Source organism: Phocoena sinus, chromosome 4 (assembly GCF_008692025.1).
Source record: "Phocoena sinus isolate mPhoSin1 chromosome 4, mPhoSin1.pri, whole genome shotgun sequence".
Lineage (NCBI taxonomy): Eukaryota > Metazoa > Chordata > Mammalia > Artiodactyla > Phocoenidae > Phocoena > Phocoena sinus.
This window is the reverse complement of record NC_045766.1, coordinates 73,080,698-73,102,567: the sequence shown is the minus strand read 5'-3', so window position 1 is coordinate 73,102,567 and position 21,870 is coordinate 73,080,698. Positions and strand designations below refer to the sequence as shown.

Below are 21,870 nucleotides of genomic sequence, written 5' to 3'. Positions count from 1 at the left end.
TCCTCCCCATGCAACACTAGGACTGCTTTTCCTGTCCATGCCTTTATTCCAGCTGTTCAGGCCCTCCTGCCTGCCTGGGGCACTTCCGCTACCCCAGCTCCTATTCACTCTTTCCAGGAAGCCTCCTCTTCACCTTGACCCCACCGCCCACCCCTGACATTCCCTGGGGCCTTCCAGTGTGTGCAGCTAATATCCTGGGCTTATTCCTCTAATGGTACCTACTGAGGCAGCAGCTCTGTCTCTTGCTAGACAGCACCTTGATCATTTCTGTATCTCTAGCTCCTAGCCCAGCACCATGTGCAAAGCCAACCCTCAGCACCCAACTCTGATGCTCTTGCATTGCCCCTGTAAGGCCCTTCTGATTCAAAACAACAGTCTATGAGCAAGTAGGCTGAAACTAAGCACTCAGTTACCCACCCCTATCAAGGGGGTATGGAGGGTGGCTGGACTTCCAATGGCCCAGGTAGGGCAGTGGAGAGATCCACAGAACTGGTTCCCCCAACGAGCCGTGAGGGATCTCACTGGTAGATCCAATCCAGCTGCCACAGCTACAACCTCCACATCTAACTCCATCCTCTCCCTCCCAGGGTGGAGAGGCTCCAGCTGTGTGGAATCACTTGCCTTCCTCGGGCCTGATAGGGACTGGGGCAGCTGTTGAACAGGTGCCTCTGGAAGTGCCAGCAGTGGGAGTGGTAAGGGTCTGGGAGGTTGTTGAGGGTAGCGATGTTGCTGTGCTTCTCCCACTGTCTGTCTTCTGTGAGGTTACGATTGTTCCTGGGCAGGCAGGGAAAGAAGACTGGAGTGGGCTTTACAGAGAAAATAGCAGAGTTAAAGAGAGTCAGAGACTTTAGGAGCTGGGAGAGATAGCTAGGAGCCTGTCTGTCTTCTGGTCACACCCAAATCACTCCCTGCAGAAAAATAGTTATCTCCTGGGGTAGAAGGGATGATGAGCCTGTCACCCACCATACCCGCCACTGACTTCATCTTCTCGTGGACCTGAACTCCAGCCTGGCAGTCCTAACTCACCTTCCTCTCTCAAGCACTCCTTGAGGCTGAACTGAGCCAATTGGGCCACTGTAAGAGGCCAAGACTCCGGAGTCCCCACCTACCTGATGTCTCAGTCTTCACGGCAGAGCTTAAGGATGCTGTGGATGGTGGAGAAGTGCTGGTAACAGACAGATGAGTGGGGTGACCTGTGAATAGGGTGGTGGAGCTCCAGGTGACTGCAGGGCCAGGGGCTGATTGAGAGAATGAAAAATAACTGGTTGAAGTATAGAAACTCGATATGGTCTGAGCTGTGCCCACATCACCAAAAGAAGTAGAGTCAGAGACAGAACAGTCTGTGGATGGCTGTAGAGTAAGCAATGGACTCTTAGAATACTTACATGCTGAAGAAGTATCAGGAGTGGTATTGATGGAAAGGTAACTTGTCGGTGGAAATGGTGAAGTCGGTGTGGATCCAGCTACACTGTTATGAGTACTTGTAGAAACCATATCTGTGGGCTTTGTAATAGGATGCATAGTAGAGGCTACTTTCTGAACAGTTGCAAGATGCTCGGAGGTGGGTGTGCTTGACTCACCCACTGAGGAAGTAGGGACTTGTGTGGTATTTGTCAAGGAGTTATTGTCAGAACCTATAGGGGGAATGACCCCAGCAGTCGTATTTTCATGGGTGAATGAGCCTGGGGTTGTAGTCAGAACTTCTCCACTTGTGGACAGTATTGTGGAAGGAAAACGAGAGCATACATCACTCAGGGTGTCTGTTGAAGCTGGTGAAGTTATCATCTCTGATGCTGTAGGAGACGTGTTGCTTACACTAAATGGAGAGAAATTTCTGTCTGTTGAGGTCCGTGCTGTCAATATTTCCGAGGTTGTTGCAGGTGTGCGGCTCACCGTGGCTGGGGAAGGAGTGATTGTTTCACCTGAAGAGGATGTCTCCTGGGGAGTGCCTTCTGTAAGAGTGGATCCCCGTGGGGATGATGAGGGAGTGGATGGGGTCACCTCTGTGACGGTGGTGGTTTGAGTTTCTCTGGTGGTTTCCATGCTCTGAGCCTGGTGGTCCTGAGAAGATGCTGCTGTTTCCTCAGTAGAAGTGGTGGAAGAGGGTAAGGTTGATCGGTCCTCTGGTCCAGGTTGAACTGAGACTGTTGAGGCTACTGGAGTGATATGTCTCGTTAGAGTTGGTGATGTGTCCATTGTGTTTTCTACAGTGGTGTCTGTTGAAGCTGGTGATGTCGTCATCTGTGATGTTGTAGGAGACGTGTTGCTTCCAGTAGATGGGGAGAAATTTCTGTCTGTTGAGGTTGGTGTTGTCAACATTTCTGATGTTGTCGCAGGTGTGCGGCTCACCCTGGCTGGGGAAGGAGTGATTGTTTCACCTGAAGAGGATGTCTCCTGGGGAGTGCCTTCTGTAAGAGTGGATCCCCGTGGGGATGATGAGGGAGTGGATGGGGTCACCTCTGTGACGGTGGTGGTTTGAGTTTCTCTGGTGGTTTCCATGCTCTGAGCCTGGTGGTCCTGAGAAGATGCTGCTGTTTCCTCAGTAGAAGTGGTGGAAGAGGGTAAGGTTGATCGGTCCTCTGGTCCAGGTTGAACTGAGACTGTTGAGGCTACTGGAGTGATATGTCTCGTTAGAGTTGGTGATGTGTCCATTGTGTTTTCTACAGTGGTGTCTGTTGACGCTGGTGATGTCGTCATCTCTGATGTTGTAGGAGACGTGTTGCTTCCAGTAGATGGGGAGAAATTTCTGTCTGTTGAGGTTGGTGTTGTCAACATTTCTGATGTTGTCGCAGGTGTGCGGCTCACCGTGGCTGGGGAAGGAGTGATTGTTTCACCTGAAGAGGATGTCTCCTGGGGAGTGCCTTCTGTAAGAGTGGATCCCCGTGGGGATGATGAGGGAGTGGATGGGGTCACCTCTGTGACGGTGGTGGTTTGAGTTTCTCTGGTGGTTTCCATGCTCTGAGCCTGGTGGTCCTGAGAAGATGCTGCTGTTTCCTCAGTAGAAGTGGTGGAAGAGGGTAAGGTTGATCGGTCCTCTGGTCCAGGTTGAACTGAGACTGTTGAGGCTACTGGAGTGATATGTCTCGTTAGAGTTGGTGATGTGTCCATTGTGTTTTCTACAGTGGTGTCTGTTGAAGCTGGTGATGTCGTCATCTGTGATGTTGTAGGAGACGTGTTGCTTCCAGTAGATGGGGAGAAATTTCTGTCTGTTGAGGTTGGTGTTGTCAACATTTCTGATGTTGTCGCAGGTGTGCGGCTCACCGTGGCTGGGGAAGGAGTGATTGTTTCACCTGAAGAGGATGTCTCCTGGGGAGTGCCTTCTGTAAGAGTGGATCCCCGTGGGGATGATGAGGGAGTGGATGGGGTCACCTCTGTGACGGTGGTGGTTTGAGTTTCTCTGGTGGTTTCCATGCTCTGAGCCTGGTGGTCCTGAGAAGATGCTGCTGTTTCCTCAGTAGAAGTGGTGGAAGAGGGTAAGGTTGATCGGTCCTCTGGTCCAGGTTGAACTGAGACTGTTGAGGCTACTGGAGTGATATGTCTCGTTAGAGTTGATGATGTGTCCATTGTGTTTTCTACAGTGGTGTCTGTTGAAGCTGGTGATGTCGTCATCTGTGATGTTGTAGGAGACGTGTTGCTTCCAGTAGATGGGGAGAAATTTCTGTCTGTTGAGGTTGGTGTTGTCAACATTTCTGATGTTGTCGCAGGTGTGCGGCTCACCGTGGCTGGGGAAGGAGTGATTGTTTCACCTGAAGAGGATGTCTCCTGGGGAGTGCCTTCTGTAAGAGTGGATCCCCGTGGGGATGATGAGGGAGTGGATGGGGTCACCTCTGTGACGGTGGTGGTTTGAGTTTCTCTGGTGGTTTCCATGCTCTGAGCCTGGTGGTCCTGAGAAGATGCTGCTGTTTCCTCAGTAGAAGTGGTGGAAGAGGGTAAGGTTGATCGGTCCTCTGGTCCAGGTTGAACTGAGACTGTTGAGGCTACTGGAGTGATATGTCTCGTTAGAGTTGGTGATGTGTCCATTGTGTTTTCTACAGTGGTGTCTGTTGACGCTGGTGATGTCGTCATCTCTGATGTTGTAGGAGACGTGTTGCTTCCAGTAGATGGGGAGAAATTTCTGTCTGTTGAGGTTGGTGTTGTCAACATTTCAGATGTTGTCGCAGGTGTGCGGCTCACCCTGGCTGGGGAAGGAGTGATTGTTTCACCTGAAGAGGATGTCTCCTGGGGAGTGCCTTCTGTAAGAGTGGATCCCCGTGGGGATGATGAGGGAGTGGATGGGGTCACCTCTGTGACGGTGGTGGTTTGAGTTTCTCTGGTGGTTTCCATGCTCTGAGCCTGGTGGTCCTGAGAAGATGCTGCTGTTTCCTCAGTAGAAGTGGTGGAAGAGGGTAAGGTTGATCGGTCCTCTGGTCCAGGTTGAACTGAGACTGTTGAGGCTACTGGAGTGATATGTCTCGTTAGAGTTGGTGATGTGTCCATTGTGTTTTCTACAGTGGTGTCTGTTGAAGCTGGTGATGTCGTCATCTGTGATGTTGTAGGAGACGTGTTGCTTCCAGTAGATGGGGAGAAATTTCTGTCTGTTGAGGTTGGTGTTGTCAACATTTCTGATGTTGTCGCAGGTGTGCGGCTCACCGTGGCTGGGGAAGGAGTGATTGTTTCACCTGAAGAGGATGTCTCCTGGGGAGTGCCTTCTGTAAGAGTGGATCCCCGTGGGGATGATGAGGGAGTGGATGGGGTCACCTCTGTGACGGTGGTGGTTTGAGTTTCTCTGGTGGTTTCCATGCTCTGAGCCTGGTGGTCCTGAGAAGATGCTGCTGTTTCCTCAGTAGAAGTGGTGGAAGAGGGTAAGGTTGATCGGTCCTCTGGTCCAGGTTGAACTGAGACTGTTGAGGCTACTGGAGTGATATGTCTCGTTAGAGTTGGTGATGTGTCCATTGTGTTTTCTACAGTGGTGTCTGTTGACGCTGGTGATGTCGTCATCTCTGATGTTGTAGGAGATGTGTTGCTTCCAGTAGATGGGGAGAAATTTCTGTCTGTTGAGGTTGGTGTTGTCAACATTTCAGATGTTGTCGCAGGTGTGCGGCTCACCCTGGCTGGGGAAGGAGTGATTGTTTCACCTGAAGAGGATGTCTCCTGGGGAGTGCCTTCTGTAAGAGTGGATCCCCGTGGGGATGATGAGGGAGTGGATGGGGTCACCTCTGTGACGGTGGTGGTTTGAGTTTCTCTGGTGGTTTCCATGCTCTGAGCCTGGTGGTCCTGAGAAGATGCTGCTGTTTCCTCAGTAGAAGTGGTGGAAGAGGGTAAGGTTGATCGGTCCTCTGGTCCAGGTTGAACTGAGACTGTTGAGGCTACTGGAGTGATATGTCTCGTTAGAGTTGGTGATGTGTCCATTGTGTTTTCTACAGTGGTGTCTGTTGAAGCTGGTGATGTCGTCATCTGTGATGTTGTAGGAGACGTGTTGCTTCCAGTAGATGGGGAGAAATTTCTGTCTGTTGAGGTTGGTGTTGTCAACATTTCTGATGTTGTCGCAGGTGTGCGGCTCACCGTGGCTGGGGAAGGAGTGATTGTTTCACCTGAAGAGGATGTCTCCTGGGGAGTGCCTTCTGTAAGAGTGGATCCCCGTGGGGATGATGAGGGAGTGGATGGGGTCACCTCTGTGACGGTGGTGGTTTGAGTTTCTCTGGTGGTTTCCATGCTCTGAGCCTGGTGGTCCTGAGAAGATGCTGCTGTTTCCTCAGTAGAAGTGGTGGAAGAGGGTAAGGTTGATCGGTCCTCTGGTCCAGGTTGAACTGAGACTGTTGAGGCTACTGGAGTGATATGTCTCGTTAGAGTTGGTGATGTGTCCATTGTGTTTTCTACAGTGGTGTCTGTTGAAGCTGGTGATGTCGTCATCTCTGATGTTGTAGGAGATGTGTTGCTTCCAGTAGATGGGGAGAAATTTCTGTCTGTTGAGGTTGGTGTTGTCAACATTTCAGATGTTGTCGCAGGTGTGCGGCTCACCCTGGCTGGGGAAGGAGTGATTGTTTCACCTGAAGAGGATGTCTCCTGGGGAGTGCCTTCTGTAAGAGTGGATCCCCGTGGGGATGATGAGGGAGTGGATGGGGTCACCTCTGTGACGGTGGTGGTTTGAGTTTCTCTGGTGGTTTCCATGCTCTGAGCCTGGTGGTCCTGAGAAGATGCTGCTGTTTCCTCAGTAGAAGTGGTGGAAGAGGGTAAGGTTGATCGGTCCTCTGGTCCAGGTTGAACTGAGACTGTTGAGGCTACTGGAGTGATATGTCTCGTTAGAGTTGGTGATGTGTCCATTGTGTTTTCTACAGTGGTGTCTGTTGAAGCTGGTGATGTCGTCATCTGTGATGTTGTAGGAGACGTGTTGCTTCCAGTAGATGGGGAGAAATTTCTGTCTGTTGAGGTTGGTGTTGTCAACATTTCAGATGTTGTCGCAGGTGTGCGGCTCACCCTGGCTGGGGAAGGAGTGATTGTTTCACCTGAAGAGGATGTCTCCTGGGGAGTGCCTTCTGTAAGAGTGGATCCCCGTGGGGATGATGAGGGAGTGGATGGGGTCACCTCTGTGACGGTGGTGGTTTGAGTTTCTCTGGTGGTTTCCATGCTCTGAGCCTGGTGGTCCTGAGAAGATGCTGCTGTTTCCTCAGTAGAAGTGGTGGAAGAGGGTAAGGTTGATCGGTCCTCTGGTCCAGGTTGAACTGAGACTGTTGAGGCTACTGGAGTGATATGTCTCGTTAGAGTTGGTGATGTGTCCATTGTGTTTTCTACAGTGGTGTCTGTTGAAGCTGGTGATGTCGTCATCTGTGATGTTGTAGGAGACATGTTGCTTCCAGTAGATGGGGAGAAATTTCTGTCTGTTGAGGTTGGTGTTGTCAACATTTCTGATGTTGTCGCAGGTGTGCGGCTCACCGTGGCTGGGGAAGGAGTGATTGTTTCACCTGAAGAGGATGTCTCCTGGGGAGTGCCTTCTGTAAGAGTGGATCCCCGTGGGGATGATGAGGGAGTGGATGGGGTCACCTCTGTGACGGTGGTGGTTTGAGTTTCTCTGGTGGTTTCCATGCTCTGAGCCTGGTGGTCCTGAGAAGATGCTGCTGTTTCCTCAGTAGAAGTGGTGGAAGAGGGTAAGGTTGATCGGTCCTCTGGTCCAGGTTGAACTGAGACTGTTGAGGCTACTGGAGTGATATGTCTCGTTAGAGTTGATGATGTGTCCATTGTGTTTTCTACAGTGGTGTCTGTTGAAGCTGGTGATGTCGTCATCTGTGATGTTGTAGGAGACGTGTTGCTTCCAGTAGATGGGGAGAAATTTCTGTCTGTTGAGGTTGGTGTTGTCAACATTTCTGATGTTGTCGCAGGTGTGCGGCTCACCGTGGCTGGGGAAGGAGTGATTGTTTCACCTGAAGAGGATGTCTCCTGGGGAGTGCCTTCTGTAAGAGTGGATCCCCGTGGGGATGATGAGGGAGTGGATGGGGTCACCTCTGTGACGGTGGTGGTTTGAGTTTCTCTGGTGGTTTCCATGCTCTGAGCCTGGTGGTCCTGAGAAGATGCTGCTGTTTCCTCAGTAGAAGTGGTGGAAGAGGGTAAGGTTGATCGGTCCTCTGGTCCAGGTTGAACTGAGACTGTTGAGGCTACTGGAGTGATATGTCTCGTTAGAGTTGGTGATGTGTCCATTGTGTTTTCTACAGTGGTGTCTGTTGACGCTGGTGATGTCGTCATCTGTGATGTTGTAGGAGACGTGTTGCTTCCAGTAGATGGGGAGAAATTTCTGTCTGTTGAGGTTGGTGTTGTCAACATTTCAGATGTTGTCGCAGGTGTGCGGCTCACCGTGGCTGGGGAAGGAGTGATTGTTTCACCTGAAGAGGATGTCTCCTGGGGAGTGCCTTCTGTAAGAGTGGATCCCCGTGGGGATGATGAGGGAGTGGATGGGGTCACCTCTGTGACGGTGGTGGTTTGAGTTTCTCTGGTGGTTTCCATGCTCTGAGCCTGGTGGTCCTGAGAAGATGCTGCTGTTTCCTCAGTAGAAGTGGTGGAAGAGGGTAAGGTTGATCGGTCCTCTGGTCCAGGTTGAACTGAGACTGTTGAGGCTACTGGAGTGATATGTCTCGTTAGAGTTGGTGATGTGTCCATTGTGTTTTCTACAGTGGTGTCTGTTGAAGCTGGTGATGTCGTCATCTGTGATGTTGTAGGAGACGTGTTGCTTCCAGTAGATGGGGAGAAATTTCTGTCTGTTGAGGTTGGTGTTGTCAACATTTCTGATGTTGTCGCAGGTGTGCGGCTCACCGTGGCTGGGGAAGGAGTGATTGTTTCACCTGAAGAGGATGTCTCCTGGGGAGTGCCTTCTGTAAGAGTGGATCCCCGTGGGGATGATGAGGGAGTGGATGGGGTCACCTCTGTGACGGTGGTGGTTTGAGTTTCTCTGGTGGTTTCCATGCTCTGAGCCTGGTGGTCCTGAGAAGATGCTGCTGTTTCCTCAGTAGAAGTGGTGGAAGAGGGTAAGGTTGATCGGTCCTCTGGTCCAGGTTGAACTGAGACTGTTGAGGCTACTGGAGTGATATGTCTCGTTAGAGTTGGTGATGTGTCCATTGTGTTTTCTACAGTGGTGTCTGTTGAAGCTGGTGATGTCGTCATCTCTGATGTTGTAGGAGACGTGTTGCTTCCAGTAGATGGGGAGAAATTTCTGTCTGTTGAGGTTGGTGTTGTCAACATTTCAGATGTTGTCGCAGGTGTGCGGCTCACCCTGGCTGGGGAAGGAGTGATTGTTTCACCTGAAGAGGATGTCTCCTGGGGAGTGCCTTCTGTAAGAGTGGATCCCCGTGGGGATGATGAGGGAGTGGATGGGGTCACCTCTGTGACGGTGGTGGTTTGAGTTTCTCTGGTGGTTTCCATGCTCTGAGCCTGGTGGTCCTGAGAAGATGCTGCTGTTTCCTCAGTAGAAGTGGTGGAAGAGGGTAAGGTTGATCGGTCCTCTGGTCCAGGTTGAACTGAGACTGTTGAGGCTACTGGAGTGATATGTCTCGTTAGAGTTGGTGATGTGTCCATTGTGTTTTCTACAGTGGTGTCTGTTGAAGCTGGTGATGTCGTCATCTGTGATGTTGTAGGAGACGTGTTGCTTCCAGTAGATGGGGAGAAATTTCTGTCTGTTGAGGTTGGTGTTGTCAACATTTCTGATGTTGTCGCAGGTGTGCGGCTCACCGTGGCTGGGGAAGGAGTGATTGTTTCACCTGAAGAGGATGTCTCCTGGGGAGTGCCTTCTGTAAGAGTGGATCCCCGTGGGGATGATGAGGGAGTGGATGGGGTCACCTCTGTGACGGTGGTGGTTTGAGTTTCTCTGGTGGTTTCCATGCTCTGAGCCTGGTGGTCCTGAGAAGATGGTAATGTTACCTGAATAGTGGGTCTGGAAGAGGATGCTTTTGTTGTTCCCTCTCCCTCATTTGTGTTTGAGACTGCCGAAGTGCCTGGAGCATTACTGCTAGTAACAGAATGTGATGTTTCTTTTGTTGTGTATGCAGTGGACTTTGTTGTGTTTGTTACTGTGGACATTTCCGATGTTGAGAGAAGTGTGTGGCTGATAGTGGAACCAGTCAGATTCTCATTAACACTACTTTTCATATTGTGTGTATTTGTGGTAGATGGAGTTCCAGCTGAGCTTGTTTGGACAGTGCCTTTAAATATAAGATACAAGGACTCATGAGATGAGAGGTTCCTTCTGTGAAGCTGGAAAGTTTATAATACAATCTTTTTGCACAGGTATCACTCTATATCACAGGGCTTCAGAGTAAATGGCTGCAGGATTTATTATTTAACCATGTTTAAGTTTTCTACCAACACTGTGGTACCTAGTCATACATAATATTTCAATGAATGTCTTTGTGCTAACATTTTCTCCATTAACATTAATTTTGTGGGTATGGTAATTGAAACTGGCCCAGTATACTCCTAGCTTCCCCATATAAGTCTTATATGGAAGCCAAGATCCATTAGCTGCCGTCAGAACAGTGTTTTAATTAAAATACACAGTGTTCATTCAACGAAAAACATTCAAATTTTTGCATATCCTATACAAACATTTCTTAAACATGATAAAGGAGATGAGTAGCCTTCTGCCTTTTTCATAGCCTCTTTTTCTTTTCATTAACCTAGTGCTTATCTCTCAGTTTTTCTTCTCACCTGTCTCCTAATTCTATTTCTAAAAATCCTTCAGTTTTCTCCCCCAGTGATAATCTTCTGATCTTCTTTTCCTCCTTCATTTCTCTCTCGTACCCCATCTCAAATACCTAAGAATTTTGCTGACTCATCAGGACCTTCTTTGAAGAGTAAGGAAAGGGAAATATTACGAACTTGTGTATTTGAATGCCTGACATGAATAGATACATGTACTGTTGACAGTACATGTCAACTACTTGTACTGTCTTAAAAAGCTTTGTTTATTCAGTATAAAGCATTTGGGAGTAGACCGAATAATACAAGAGAATTTATGAGGACTCAAGTATAAAAGTGACGCCCTCTTCTCTGGAATATTGTGGGTGTTTTTTGGGTGGACGCTCTCTCTCTCTCTCTCTTTTTTTTTTTTTTTGGCTGCATTGGGTCTTCATTGCTGTGCACTGGCTTTTCTGTAGTTGCAGCAAGCGGGTGCTACTCTTCGTTGTGGTGTGTGGGCTTCTCATTGCGGTGTGCGGCTTCTCATTGCGGTGGCTTCTCTTTTTGTGGAGCACGTGCTCTAGGCACGGGGCTTCAGTAATTGTGGCTCTAGAGCACAGGCTCAGTAGTTGTGGCGCACAGGCTTAGCTGCTCCGCGACATGTGGGATCTTCCCAGACGAGGGATCGATCCCGTTTCCCCTGCATTGGCAGGCGGATCCTTAACCACTGCACCAACATGGAAGCCCTGGACTCTCTTTTATATTCAGATGTACGGTTATTTATATTTCATTTTACTGTCTCTGAGGGTGGTCCCCCTACCTACAATCCAGAGCTTTCCCTTTCTACCTTAATTTTTCTTTTTAAATGGGAGTATCATGAATTCTGTTGGTTTTTAGAACCATGTGGGAGGTCCTGAGAACAGGCTGACCCCCTTTTAACAAACCTCAGCAAGATGCTTCTCAAGGCACCACTGCCTTAGAGTTGCCAGCAAGCCCCCAAGGTGAGGCATAGAGCCAGAGGGCCTGGGGCCCAAGCTACTTTTAGGATCAATAAAACTGTTTTCATGTTAATTTCTTTTACAATCAGAAGGGAAAAAAATCAATGTAATTATAATGGATATGTAATAATGAATCCAGCCTTGATTGCATTAGTCCAACACAGTCATGAAGTATAATTTTTAATTTTTATTTTAATCAGAGGAAGAAGCCCAGGAAGACAAAAGTGCCTAGCACCCATGAAAGCCATTGTGTGGCCCTTTTTCTAGACGGTCTCAACAAAAGTCTCGACCCAGTGATAAAGAGATAGGCATAATAGTGGCAGTTCATTGATGAAAATCTAACTTCATTTTATATTTTACATTAGTTCAGATACCTTGTCTGATTTCTCCCCCCAAACTATCTTCAACTCCCAAAAAAATTTATTGAAAAAACTGCAGAGCTAACTTCTTTTTGATTCAACCCTTATGTTGACACTAATTTTTTTCCAGTAGTTACTGAGTACAACAATGAATCCAGTTTTAAACAAATTTGCAGTATTTGGTTCTATATAGAAGTACCTTTTCCATTTATCAAGAGATGTTGTTCTCTTAAGTAATATGAACATCAAGGCTAAGATACTATTCTTTCTTTGAAAAGAGCTCTTTTCTCCAAGGTGATGACAGTAGCCAGTTTCAAAATACTTAATTGAAGGGGGAGATTTTTCCTCATTAGTCAAATTCAAAACAGAGCATTAATAAGGTTAACATCTAGAAGAAAGTGCTTCTCTAGGTGGCTGAGGCCTCTGACATATACATTCAGGCCCTCAAAAGTAAATTTGCCAACTACATACACTGATTTTTAAAAAATCCTATAAAGTGAATGTGGTTTTTTTTTTTGTTTTTTTTTTTTTTCGGTACGCGGGCCTCTCACTGTTGTGGCCTCTCCCGTTGCGGAGCACAGGCTCCGGACGCTCAGGCTCAGCGGCCATGGCTCACGGACCCAGCCGCTCCGCGGCATGTGGGATCTTCCCGGACCGGGGCACGAACCCGTGTCCCCTGCATCGGCAGGCGGACTCTCAACCACTGCGCCACCAGGGAAGCCCTGAATGTGTTTTTGAAATGAAAAAGCATCATCAATATTTTTCAAGGAATTTAGAATAAGATTAAATTTTAATATTTTTTATTTTATTTGAAATGGCCAGTCTTCCTGCTAAAGTCACCAAATACTCCTTCCCTTAAGACCTCCCTGAGAGGTACAAAAGATGAAGACAAGTTCCTTCACTGTGGAGAATAAGCAGTATCTGTGCAGAAGGAGATGACTGAGTCCCAAGTGTGTGCGTTCCTGGGTTGCCAGGCAGTACTGAGGCTAAATGAGCCCAGGTTAGGTCTGGTCGATAAAACTTGTGCCAGGTCGGAGGTTTAGACAGCTTGGAGGAAAGCTTAAAAAAATGCTACAATAAAGGCTAAGGGATGGAAAAGCAGGATTCCCACAGAATGAGGCAACCTGATTAGGGCTGCTTCAAATTGTTAAGAAAAAAATCTCAGGAATATAACAACTCATCTTCCTTATGAGAAAGAAGGCAACATTAGACTAGAATAGTGACCAGACTATTTTAAACTCCATAATAGGAAGGAGTGTTAACTCTTTCAACCTGAATTATAGCATTTTTTAAAAAGCAAATTAAATTTCTACCTTTTTAAATTTTTTAATTAATTTATTTTTGCTGTGTTGCGTCTTCGTTTCTGTGTGAGGGCTTTCTCTAGTTGTGGCAAGCGGGGGCCACTCTTCATCGCGGTGCGCAGGCCTCTCACTATCGCGGCCTCTCTTGCTGCGGAGCACGGGCTCCAGACGCGCAGGCTCAGTAGTTGTGGCGCACAGGCTTAGTCGCTCCACGGCATGTGGGATCCTCCCAGACCAGGGCTCGAACCCGTGTCCCCTGCATTAGCAGGCAGATTCTCAACCACAGCGCCACCAGGGAAGCCCTACCTTTTTTAATTTTTATTTTTAACATTTGTCCCAATCTAGCAGAAACCTAATGAGTAAGTACACCTACTCTAGCCCTGACCACATTGTAACATGATGTTAATTTAATTGATCATACCTAATTTTTTTTCAATTTATTGGCCTGGCAAAATGTTTAAATGTCAACTTATTTTATTTAAAATATTTGACTGCACTTACACTAGCTACAGACAAACCCTGTCAGCCAGGAGAGCATACCATCCTCCTGAACTTTAAGGTCCATGAGTCTTCTAAACCAAGAAGAAACCAAGAAAGCGTGAGTCTTTCCCCCTCTTAGGAACTTAGTCGTTTTGGGTTTTGTTAGGTCCCTTGCTGTTCTCAAAAAAATTTTTTAACTTCTGTGCTCACAACTAGTTGGAGGGATATAGTTCACAGTGAGACAAACTCCTAGAGAAGAATTTAGGTTTGAGTGCTGTTCCTGGAGGTGACTGCAATTTCACCACTTTCTCTTCTTAAGAAAGCAGTTTCATGGATAAACAAGGTCCTACTGTGTAGTAAAGGGAACTATATTCAATATCCTGTGATAAACCATAATGGAAAAGAATATGAAAAAGAATATATATATATATAACTGAGTCAATTTGCTGTACAGCAGAAATTAATACAACATCATAAATCAGCTATACTTTCATAAAATATTTTTTAAAAAGAAAGCAATTTAGACTTTTGAGTGAGAATGACTATGAATCAGCTCTAATTTATTAAAAAGAAAGTGACTCACCTGCAACTCTAATTTGTTAAAAAGAAAGTGACTCACCTACTATTTATTAATAGTTACTAATTACAGTACTAATAGTACTAATTACTCTTCTAAGTTGGTATGGACAAATGCATGGATTGAGCTGCAGAGCTGTGTTGGAAAGTCCTTGGGTTCCTATTTAACCCAAACTGACTCTGCTTAGACTTTAAAAGGGGACTTCCTTTATTCCGAATTATGAGTAGATTTGTTTGTAGGACTCCATATTCTATACCTGCTCTCTCCTCAGTAAAGTTCCAAAACTTGGTTTCTCTAGATAAGGTTTGGATTGGAAAACATACACTATGCAATTATTATTTGGCTTATTTTATTTTCCTAAAAACATAAATAAAAGCAACACTCTGTCATCTGGCTTTGAGTCACCAGACAGAAGCTATTTACATGCCAAACTTACTAAACTTATTATAGATTCTTGGCAATTAAATCTTGTCAGAGCCTGCATCACCTCTGCTAAAATCAGTATCAGCAGCAAAAGTTTCATGACTGCACAGCCCAATTTTTTAAGTAAAGATTTTTTTGTTTATAAAAGTAGTACAGCTCCATTTCCAGCAATATGGCAGAAGAGATAAGTCTTTACAAAACCTGCAAATGACAAATAATGTGTAATAAGTGTTGTCTGAATGCTGAACTGAGAACAGAAGAAAGAGAGGGAGACACTCAGGAGTGAAGGAGTTGAAAACTAAGAGGATAAGTAAGTGCTCTCGCAAGATATGCATGTACTTCTGAGATCTAGAGTTAGGGGATTTAAGGGCTTCATGGGGAAAGGAGACAGAATCTTAGATCAGGACACTGTAAATTGAGTATCTTCTGCATAAAGCTGGAACCCTCAGTGAAAAGGTGGACTAGAAAAAATCAGAAAGAAGAAAGAAAAAGAAAGCTGAATGAACAATATAATTAAGAACAGCGGGACTTCTCTGCTGGTGCAGTGGTTAAGAATCCACCTACAAATGCAGGAGACATGGGTTTGAGCCCTGGTCCAGGAAGATCCCACATGCCATGGAGCAACTAAGCCCACGCGCCACAACTACTGAGCCTGTGCTCTAGAGCCCACGAGCCACAACTACTGAGCCCGCGTGCCACAACTACTGAAGCCTGTGTGCCTAGAGCCCATGCTCTGCAACAAGAGAAGCCACTGCAATGAGAAGTCTGCACACCGCAATGAAGAGTAGCTCCTGCTCACCAAACTAGAGAAAGCCCGCGCACAGCAATGAAGACCCAATGCAGCCAAAAGTAAAATTAAAAAAAATAAAAGTAGATAAATAAATAAATTTATATATATATAAAAAGAACAGAACTTAGTGATAGAAAAACAATTGAAAACAATAAGGCCAAAAGTTATTTTTTTGAAGACAAAATAGACACACAGTTAGTAAAAGGAAGGAAATAATGAAGAAATAGAAAATCTAAACAGACTTACAACTCATAAGGAGATTGAACCAACAAAGAAAAGCACTGGACCTGATGACTTCACTGGTGAATTCTACCAAACACTTAAAGAAAAACTAACACCAATCCTTCTCAAACCTTTCCAATAAATTGAAGAGGCAGGAACACTTTCTAACTCATTCTTTTAGGCCAGAATTACCCTGATACCAAACCCAGACAACATTTATTGATAGATAAGTTGATAAGCAAATGTGATATATACATACAATGGAATATTATTCAGCCTTAAAAAGGAACAAAATTCTGACATATGCTGCAACATGGACAAATCTTGAGGGTACATTATGCTAAGTGAAATAAGCAAGTCACGAAAAGATAAATATTGTATGATTCCACTTATATGAGGTACTTAGGCTTGTCAAAATTGAGACGGAAAGTAGAACAGCAGTTGCCAAGGGCTGGGGGGAAGAGGGAAGTGGGGAGTTATTGTTTAGTGGGTATAGACTTTCAGTTTTACAGATGAAAAGAATTCTGGAGATGGATGGTGGTGACAGTACCACAACATTATAAATGTATTTAATGTCACTCAAAAACAGTAAAGATAGTAAATTTTATGTACGTGTATTTTACCACAATTTAAAAAATTGAAAAGAAAGGTAATTGAGGACTTCCCTGGTGGTGCAGTGGTTAAGAATCCGCCTGCCAATGCAGGGGACTTTGGTTCGAGCCCTGGTCCAGGAAGATCCCACATACAGCAGAGCATCTAAGCCCATGAGCCACAACTACTGAAGCCCACGTGCCTAGAGCCCATGTCCACAAGAGAAGCCACCGCGGTGAGAAACCCATGCACTGCAAGGAAGAGTAGCCCCTGCTCGCCGCAGCTAGAGAAAAGCCCACGTGCAGTAACAAAGACCCAACACAGCCAAAATAAATAAATTAATTAAAAAAGAAAAAAAGAAAAGTAATTGAGAAAAAAATAGGAAATCTGAATATAAACTATTCCAAACTGAATCACCAGTTAAAAGTGAAAAAGTCCATCCCTCACAAAATGTAGGTCGAGATGATTTTATAGGCAATTTTCACCAGACATTCAAGGAATAGATAATTTCAATTTATACGAACTCTTCCAGAGTTTAGTAAAAGAGGGAATGCTCTACAACTAATTTTGTAAGGTTAGTATAATATCAAGATGCAAAGACAGTATAAGAAAGGAAAACTATAGATCAGTAAATCTCAGTAATAGTATGGACGGAAATGTCTTAAACAAAATATTAGCAAGCCAAGTTCAATATTGCATTTATAAAAAATTATATCATGATCAAGCTGTTTAAACCAGAAATACAAGAAAAACATAAAACTTTATTAAAGTATATAAATCATCATATAAACAGAAGGAAGGGAAAACATGATCATCACAACAGATGCAGAAAAACTATTTGATAAAATTCAATACTCATCCCTGTTAAAATTCCTAGCAAACTAAAAATAGAAGTGAACTTCCTTAACCTGCTCAACAATATCAATAAAACCCCGTAGTAAACATCATACTTAAAGATAAAACATTGGAAATATTTCCTTTAAAATTCAGAATGAGTCCAGGATGCCAGCTATAACAACTTCTATTCGACATCAGGCTGGAGGTCTAGCCAGTGCAATAAGATAAGGAAAATAAACAAAGGTATGAAGGTATAGAGAAGTTCTTTTTGGTATGGAAGGGAAGAAATAAATGTGTGATTATTTGCAGATGATATAATTGTTTACCTAGAAAACTACCTAAATTTATAAATCATTAGCAAAGTTTCACATATATAACACAAAAATTTTTAAATGACTGCATTCCTATACATCAGCAAAAAAATTTTTTTGGTGGTAGTGTTTTTGATAGTGCAAATATAAAGTACTTAAGAATAAATCCAACAAAAGATGTGCTTAATCTTTATGGACAAAGTTATACAATATTGAAATATATTAAAGAGACATACTCATTATATAAAAATTGTAAGCTATAGATCTTTGAAAGACCAAAACTTCATAATCTCACTCCCCAGACAATCACATTGTTATGTATCCTTCCAGGATTTTTCCTATGTTTTAAAAAATATATAGTTCAAGTTACCTAGCATATATAACTTTGCATTCTTTTTTAAAATTTTACCTGATATCATAAGCATTTCTTCATGCTTTCATTCTTTGTACAGATAGCCTGAAGAAAGACAAATCTTTTCTGTCTCTGATGGTAGTTCTTTATCTTCCTCCTTTTGTAGGCATGGAAGAGCTGGCTCAGGGGGATTGGGCCAGCTAATGTCAACAGCAAGATCTTGGGTGTTTTACATAAACACAACTGGCTGAGCTCTGGAGGTCCCCTTTCCTGACAAAGCCATTCCCTCAACCTGAAAACCTGCATTGTTACCATTCCCATTTCCCTACAAACAGCAGCAGCACAGGGGCAGGTCTCTCTCCTAGAACACTTCCTCCATTGTGTCCTGCTATAACCCCCTCTCTGTGAAATAATGAGAGCTCAGGGATCATGTGCACTTTGCTTGGAAGTTTTTCCTTAATAAACCTTATTTTATGCTTGTTCCATGTGTTGCTAGTGTGTGTGGGGGGGTGTGGTGGGGGGAGGGGTGAGAGAGAGAGAGAGAGGGAAAGAGAGAGAGAGAAAGAGAGGGAGAGTCTGTGTCCCTTGTGGAACATTGGACATCACCTTTTTACATCAAATAATATTCCCATAATTAACTTACTGTTTGACACTTAGACTGTTTACTATAAATAAAGCTTCGATGACTATCTTTCTGTATGATATTTTGTTTTGTTTTCATTATTTCAGCTCATTGTCTCAACATAAATTTCTGTAAGTGGAATTACTGGTTAATGCTGTTATAAAAGTCTTCATGTCATTAATACATACTGCCAAATTTCTTTGCAGAAAATCTGTGCCAATGTACAGTCCCACTGGCAGTATATGAGCAAGTACATGTTTCCCAATACCCTCTCCCTTTGAGAAAAATCTTGTTTTGGCAGTACCAATTTTAAATATTGTCAAACAGGGCTCTGTCTTTTTGAATCTTTAAAGAACTTGCTAACCATGGGCTGAGTTGATTAGAGTCTCCTTTTCCAGCGTATAAGAAGGCAAATGAGCCCCTTCACGTTGATGACAGAGTTTTACTGTTAGGTGCAGTCTTAACAAGTTTCTAAATCTGTAGGGCTCGTTATTAGAAGGAAGAGATTAGCATTAGTTACACCAAAACTACAGTATTGTATTTGTCTTTCACCACCATTTAAACAATGTCTTAAGACGCTCCTTCAACAGATTATTCAGCTATTTATGAAAACAATTTGCAGATAACCCAACCTGCTAAACTTGAGTGGGTTATTCTTAGGCACGAAATCCTGGTGAGGGAGGAAGTCTATAGAGAAGTTGTTATTGGTAAGAAAGTGGTTCTCAAAAGATAGGGTGCATCCAAATCCCTGCGGGAGCTTGTAAGGATACGTTCTGGGTCCTACCACCACTTCCAATTCCCCATGTGTGGGGTGGGATCCAGAAACCTGCATTTTTAAAAAAAATTTTATTATTTATTTGTTTATTTATTTATGGCTGCGTTGGGTTTTCGTTGCCGTGTGTGGGTTCTCATTGCAGTGGCTTCTGTTGCTGTGGAGCACGAGCTCCAGGCGTATGGGCTTCAGTAGCTGTGGCTTGAAGGCTCTAGGGCACAGGCTCAGCAGTTGTGGTGCACGGGCTTAGTTGCTCTGTGGCATGTGGGATCTTCCCAGACCAGGGCTCAAACCCGTGTCTCCTGCATTGGCAGGCGGACTCTCAACCACTGCACCACCAGGGAAGCCCCAGAAACCTGCATTTTAACATGTGCCCAGGGTGATTCTGATACAGGTGGTCTATGGGCCACATTTTAAGAAACACCATCCTTAAAATGATAGTATCTGCTCTTAACATGTTTTTGTAAGCTAAAACCACCTTACTGAAGCCACAGATATTGGGGGTCTTGACCATGCTTTGTTCTAAAGAATATTCCCAGCCTTATTCTTGCTGCTCAAGCTTTGCTGGAATGAACTGACCTTGTCTTTTAGCAGAACTCAAGTCAGGCTTTTCAGTTTTCATCAGATTGTTAGACAACGGAAGCCTGTCATCCTCACCCTGGCCAAATACGTAATATATTTGCAGAGCAGAGAGCTGAGGATTTGACTGTGGAGAGTTGCTATTTGAGAGAAATATGTTTCTCCTCTCCTCTCCTTTCCTCTCCCCTCCCCTTCCCTCCTCTCCTCTCCCGTCCTCTCTCTCCTTTCTCTATGACACTTTACCTTCTACTTCACTGAAAAGACCAAAGCCATCTAACTTGATCTCCTTCAATGTCCCAAGAACCTCTCCACCAGGAAATGTCTCTGTCTTCACCAGGTACCTTATCCTACCTAAAAAGAAAGGTTAAGTCTTCACTGAAAGGCTGTGTACACGCACGCACATATGCATGCCCAGTGCCCTGTCTGTTTCCTCCTTCTCCCCTCAGATGGCTTAGTCCATCACTTCTCCCTGTCTGAGGGTCTCTTTGTGCATTGCCCCTTCTCTTCTCCTGACTATCATGCCCAGGTCTTTCTTGACCTAAAATAAAAGTCTCTCATCCATATTGTGTCCTCCACATCCCTATCTGTCATTTCAGATGAGCATCCTGACAGAGGGGTCTACACTCTCCACGTGTTCTTTATCATCTACTCCTTACACTCTCTCCTCCACCTCAGTCACCTTGCTGAAAACACTTTCCTCCAGAGTTACCAGAAAACTCCTTCCTAAGCACCAAAACAAATTTTCTTCTCTGTTCCCATTAATTTCTGTAAAATTTGGCACCATCCATTCACTCATTCAACAAACATTTATTGAGCGTCTACCTCAATAGTCTCTCCCTGACCAGTGTCCCTTTGGTACTTGCACAGTATTGCCCTCACAGAAGCTGAAGGATTCTTTCCTCCCAACACATTCCTTAGGTTAATTGTAACTTCAGTTAACTGTAACCCAGATATTCAGGTCAGAAATCCCTGAGTCATCTTTGATTCCTTCCTCTTCCTTGTTGCCAGCAACAGAGTTTGGGACCAACTATTATTCCTCCAAATTACTGTATTTCTCCCACACCGTCTCCTGTTCACTTTGCTGTGTTATCCTCATTAACTATTGCAGCCACCTCTTAACTGCTCTTCCTGATTCCTCCATTTCCCACCCTGACTCTTAGCTTCCATCACACCACTGCTGGGCTGATCTTCAGCTATGGGGACCAGGAAGGGGAATTTCTACTATTGCCTCCGTAGCAGGGATCACTTTAGAAAACACCTGGATTGCCTGCCCTAGAAGGCAGCTGCTTGGATCCTGAGGGCAGAGTCTCATTGTTTTATCAGAGCCATGGAGACTGGTGGCTGGAATTGGTCCTGTCATCCTCTCACTACTGATAAGGAAACCAGGGTCCTCAGAGGGAGGCCACTTGGTGCTGGCTGACCTTCCTCTGGTTGTGGCTGAGAAGAGGGTTTGAGAGTCTTGTCAGTGGCTCTGTCTGCACTGCAGAATGGTTTCTGTAATAAGGAATGCCTCTTACCCAGGCATTTCTACCCTTTTGGCAGTTTCTGTGGAGCTACTGTCTTCACATCAAGTTCTTGAGTGTCAACTGACTTGTGATTAACTGACCCACACCATTGGGAATAGGAATTTATTTCATACTTCTCTCATCAGGCATATTTACACTCTATAAATAATAACAATTTTGGTACCACATATTTGTGGAGTGCTTTATAGCTTCTCTTAGTTAACAGTACCCCCATTTCACAGATGAGGAAACTGAGACTTGGAGAGGCTAAGTGACTTGCCCAACATTGCATACCTTGTGAGGGACAGGGCTCAGCTGTGGGGCTGTCACCAAGTGCATGGCCTCTCCACAATTTGGGCTCTTCAAACGCTACCTCAGGAGAGATAAAGTATGGGATGGTGACTGACCTGCCCGAGCTCTTGGCCTGCCACGTGCAGTGGTTTGAGCCTGGGAACAAGTCTGACACATTTTCAGGGGCAAGTGACACCAGGAGGTTTCTGCCAATTTTCTTGGTGTCCCCTTGTCTGTGATGATGTTGGAATGAGTTGTGATGGCTGTTGACCTCTTGCAGTGATAAGACTGCTGTCAGAAGACACGTGTCACCTAAGATGGATAGTTTTAAAGAAGTTCTTCCAGAGGAGGAACCTGCATCTAAGGACAGTGAGGACACCAGAGCTGGCACTGAGGTGGGGCATTCCTCACTCGGAGTCCTGGAACCCTCCATGGATTTCTCTGCTACCACTGCAGTCAGAGATCTCCCCACAAGGCCGTTATTCTCCCCTTGAAACCGTGTCCGGTGGGAGATGGGCCAGCTCTTGCCCCTGTGCTCTCAGGGCTGCGGGGACGGCCAGTGTGATGGTGCTGACAAGCCTCATTTCTCCTGTGTGGCCCTCTGGTGACTCCACAGGTATGAGACGGTGATGGGTGTGTTGTTGACTCAGGTGAAGGAGTGGTGGCAGAAGCGGTGACGATAGTGGGAGATAGCGTTCCCACATAGTGGTGACGTCACTCCTTGAG

At 45.2% G+C, this 21,870-nt stretch overlaps 1 protein-coding gene across 1 annotated transcript in view; it reads right to left on the bottom strand.

The window, feature by feature from the left end:
• MUC4 (mucin 4, cell surface associated) overlaps positions 1-7,675 on the bottom strand; it is a 31,072-nt gene extending 23,397 nt beyond the window's left edge. The window contains 3 exon segments of the mRNA XM_032629408.1: positions 622-774; positions 1,110-1,238; positions 1,386-7,675. Of these exon segments, the coding sequence (XP_032485299.1) occupies positions 622-774; positions 1,110-1,238; positions 1,386-7,668 (6,565 nt within the window). The 5' untranslated portion in view covers positions 7,669-7,675.
• Between the last annotated feature and the right edge of the window lie 14,195 nt (positions 7,676-21,870).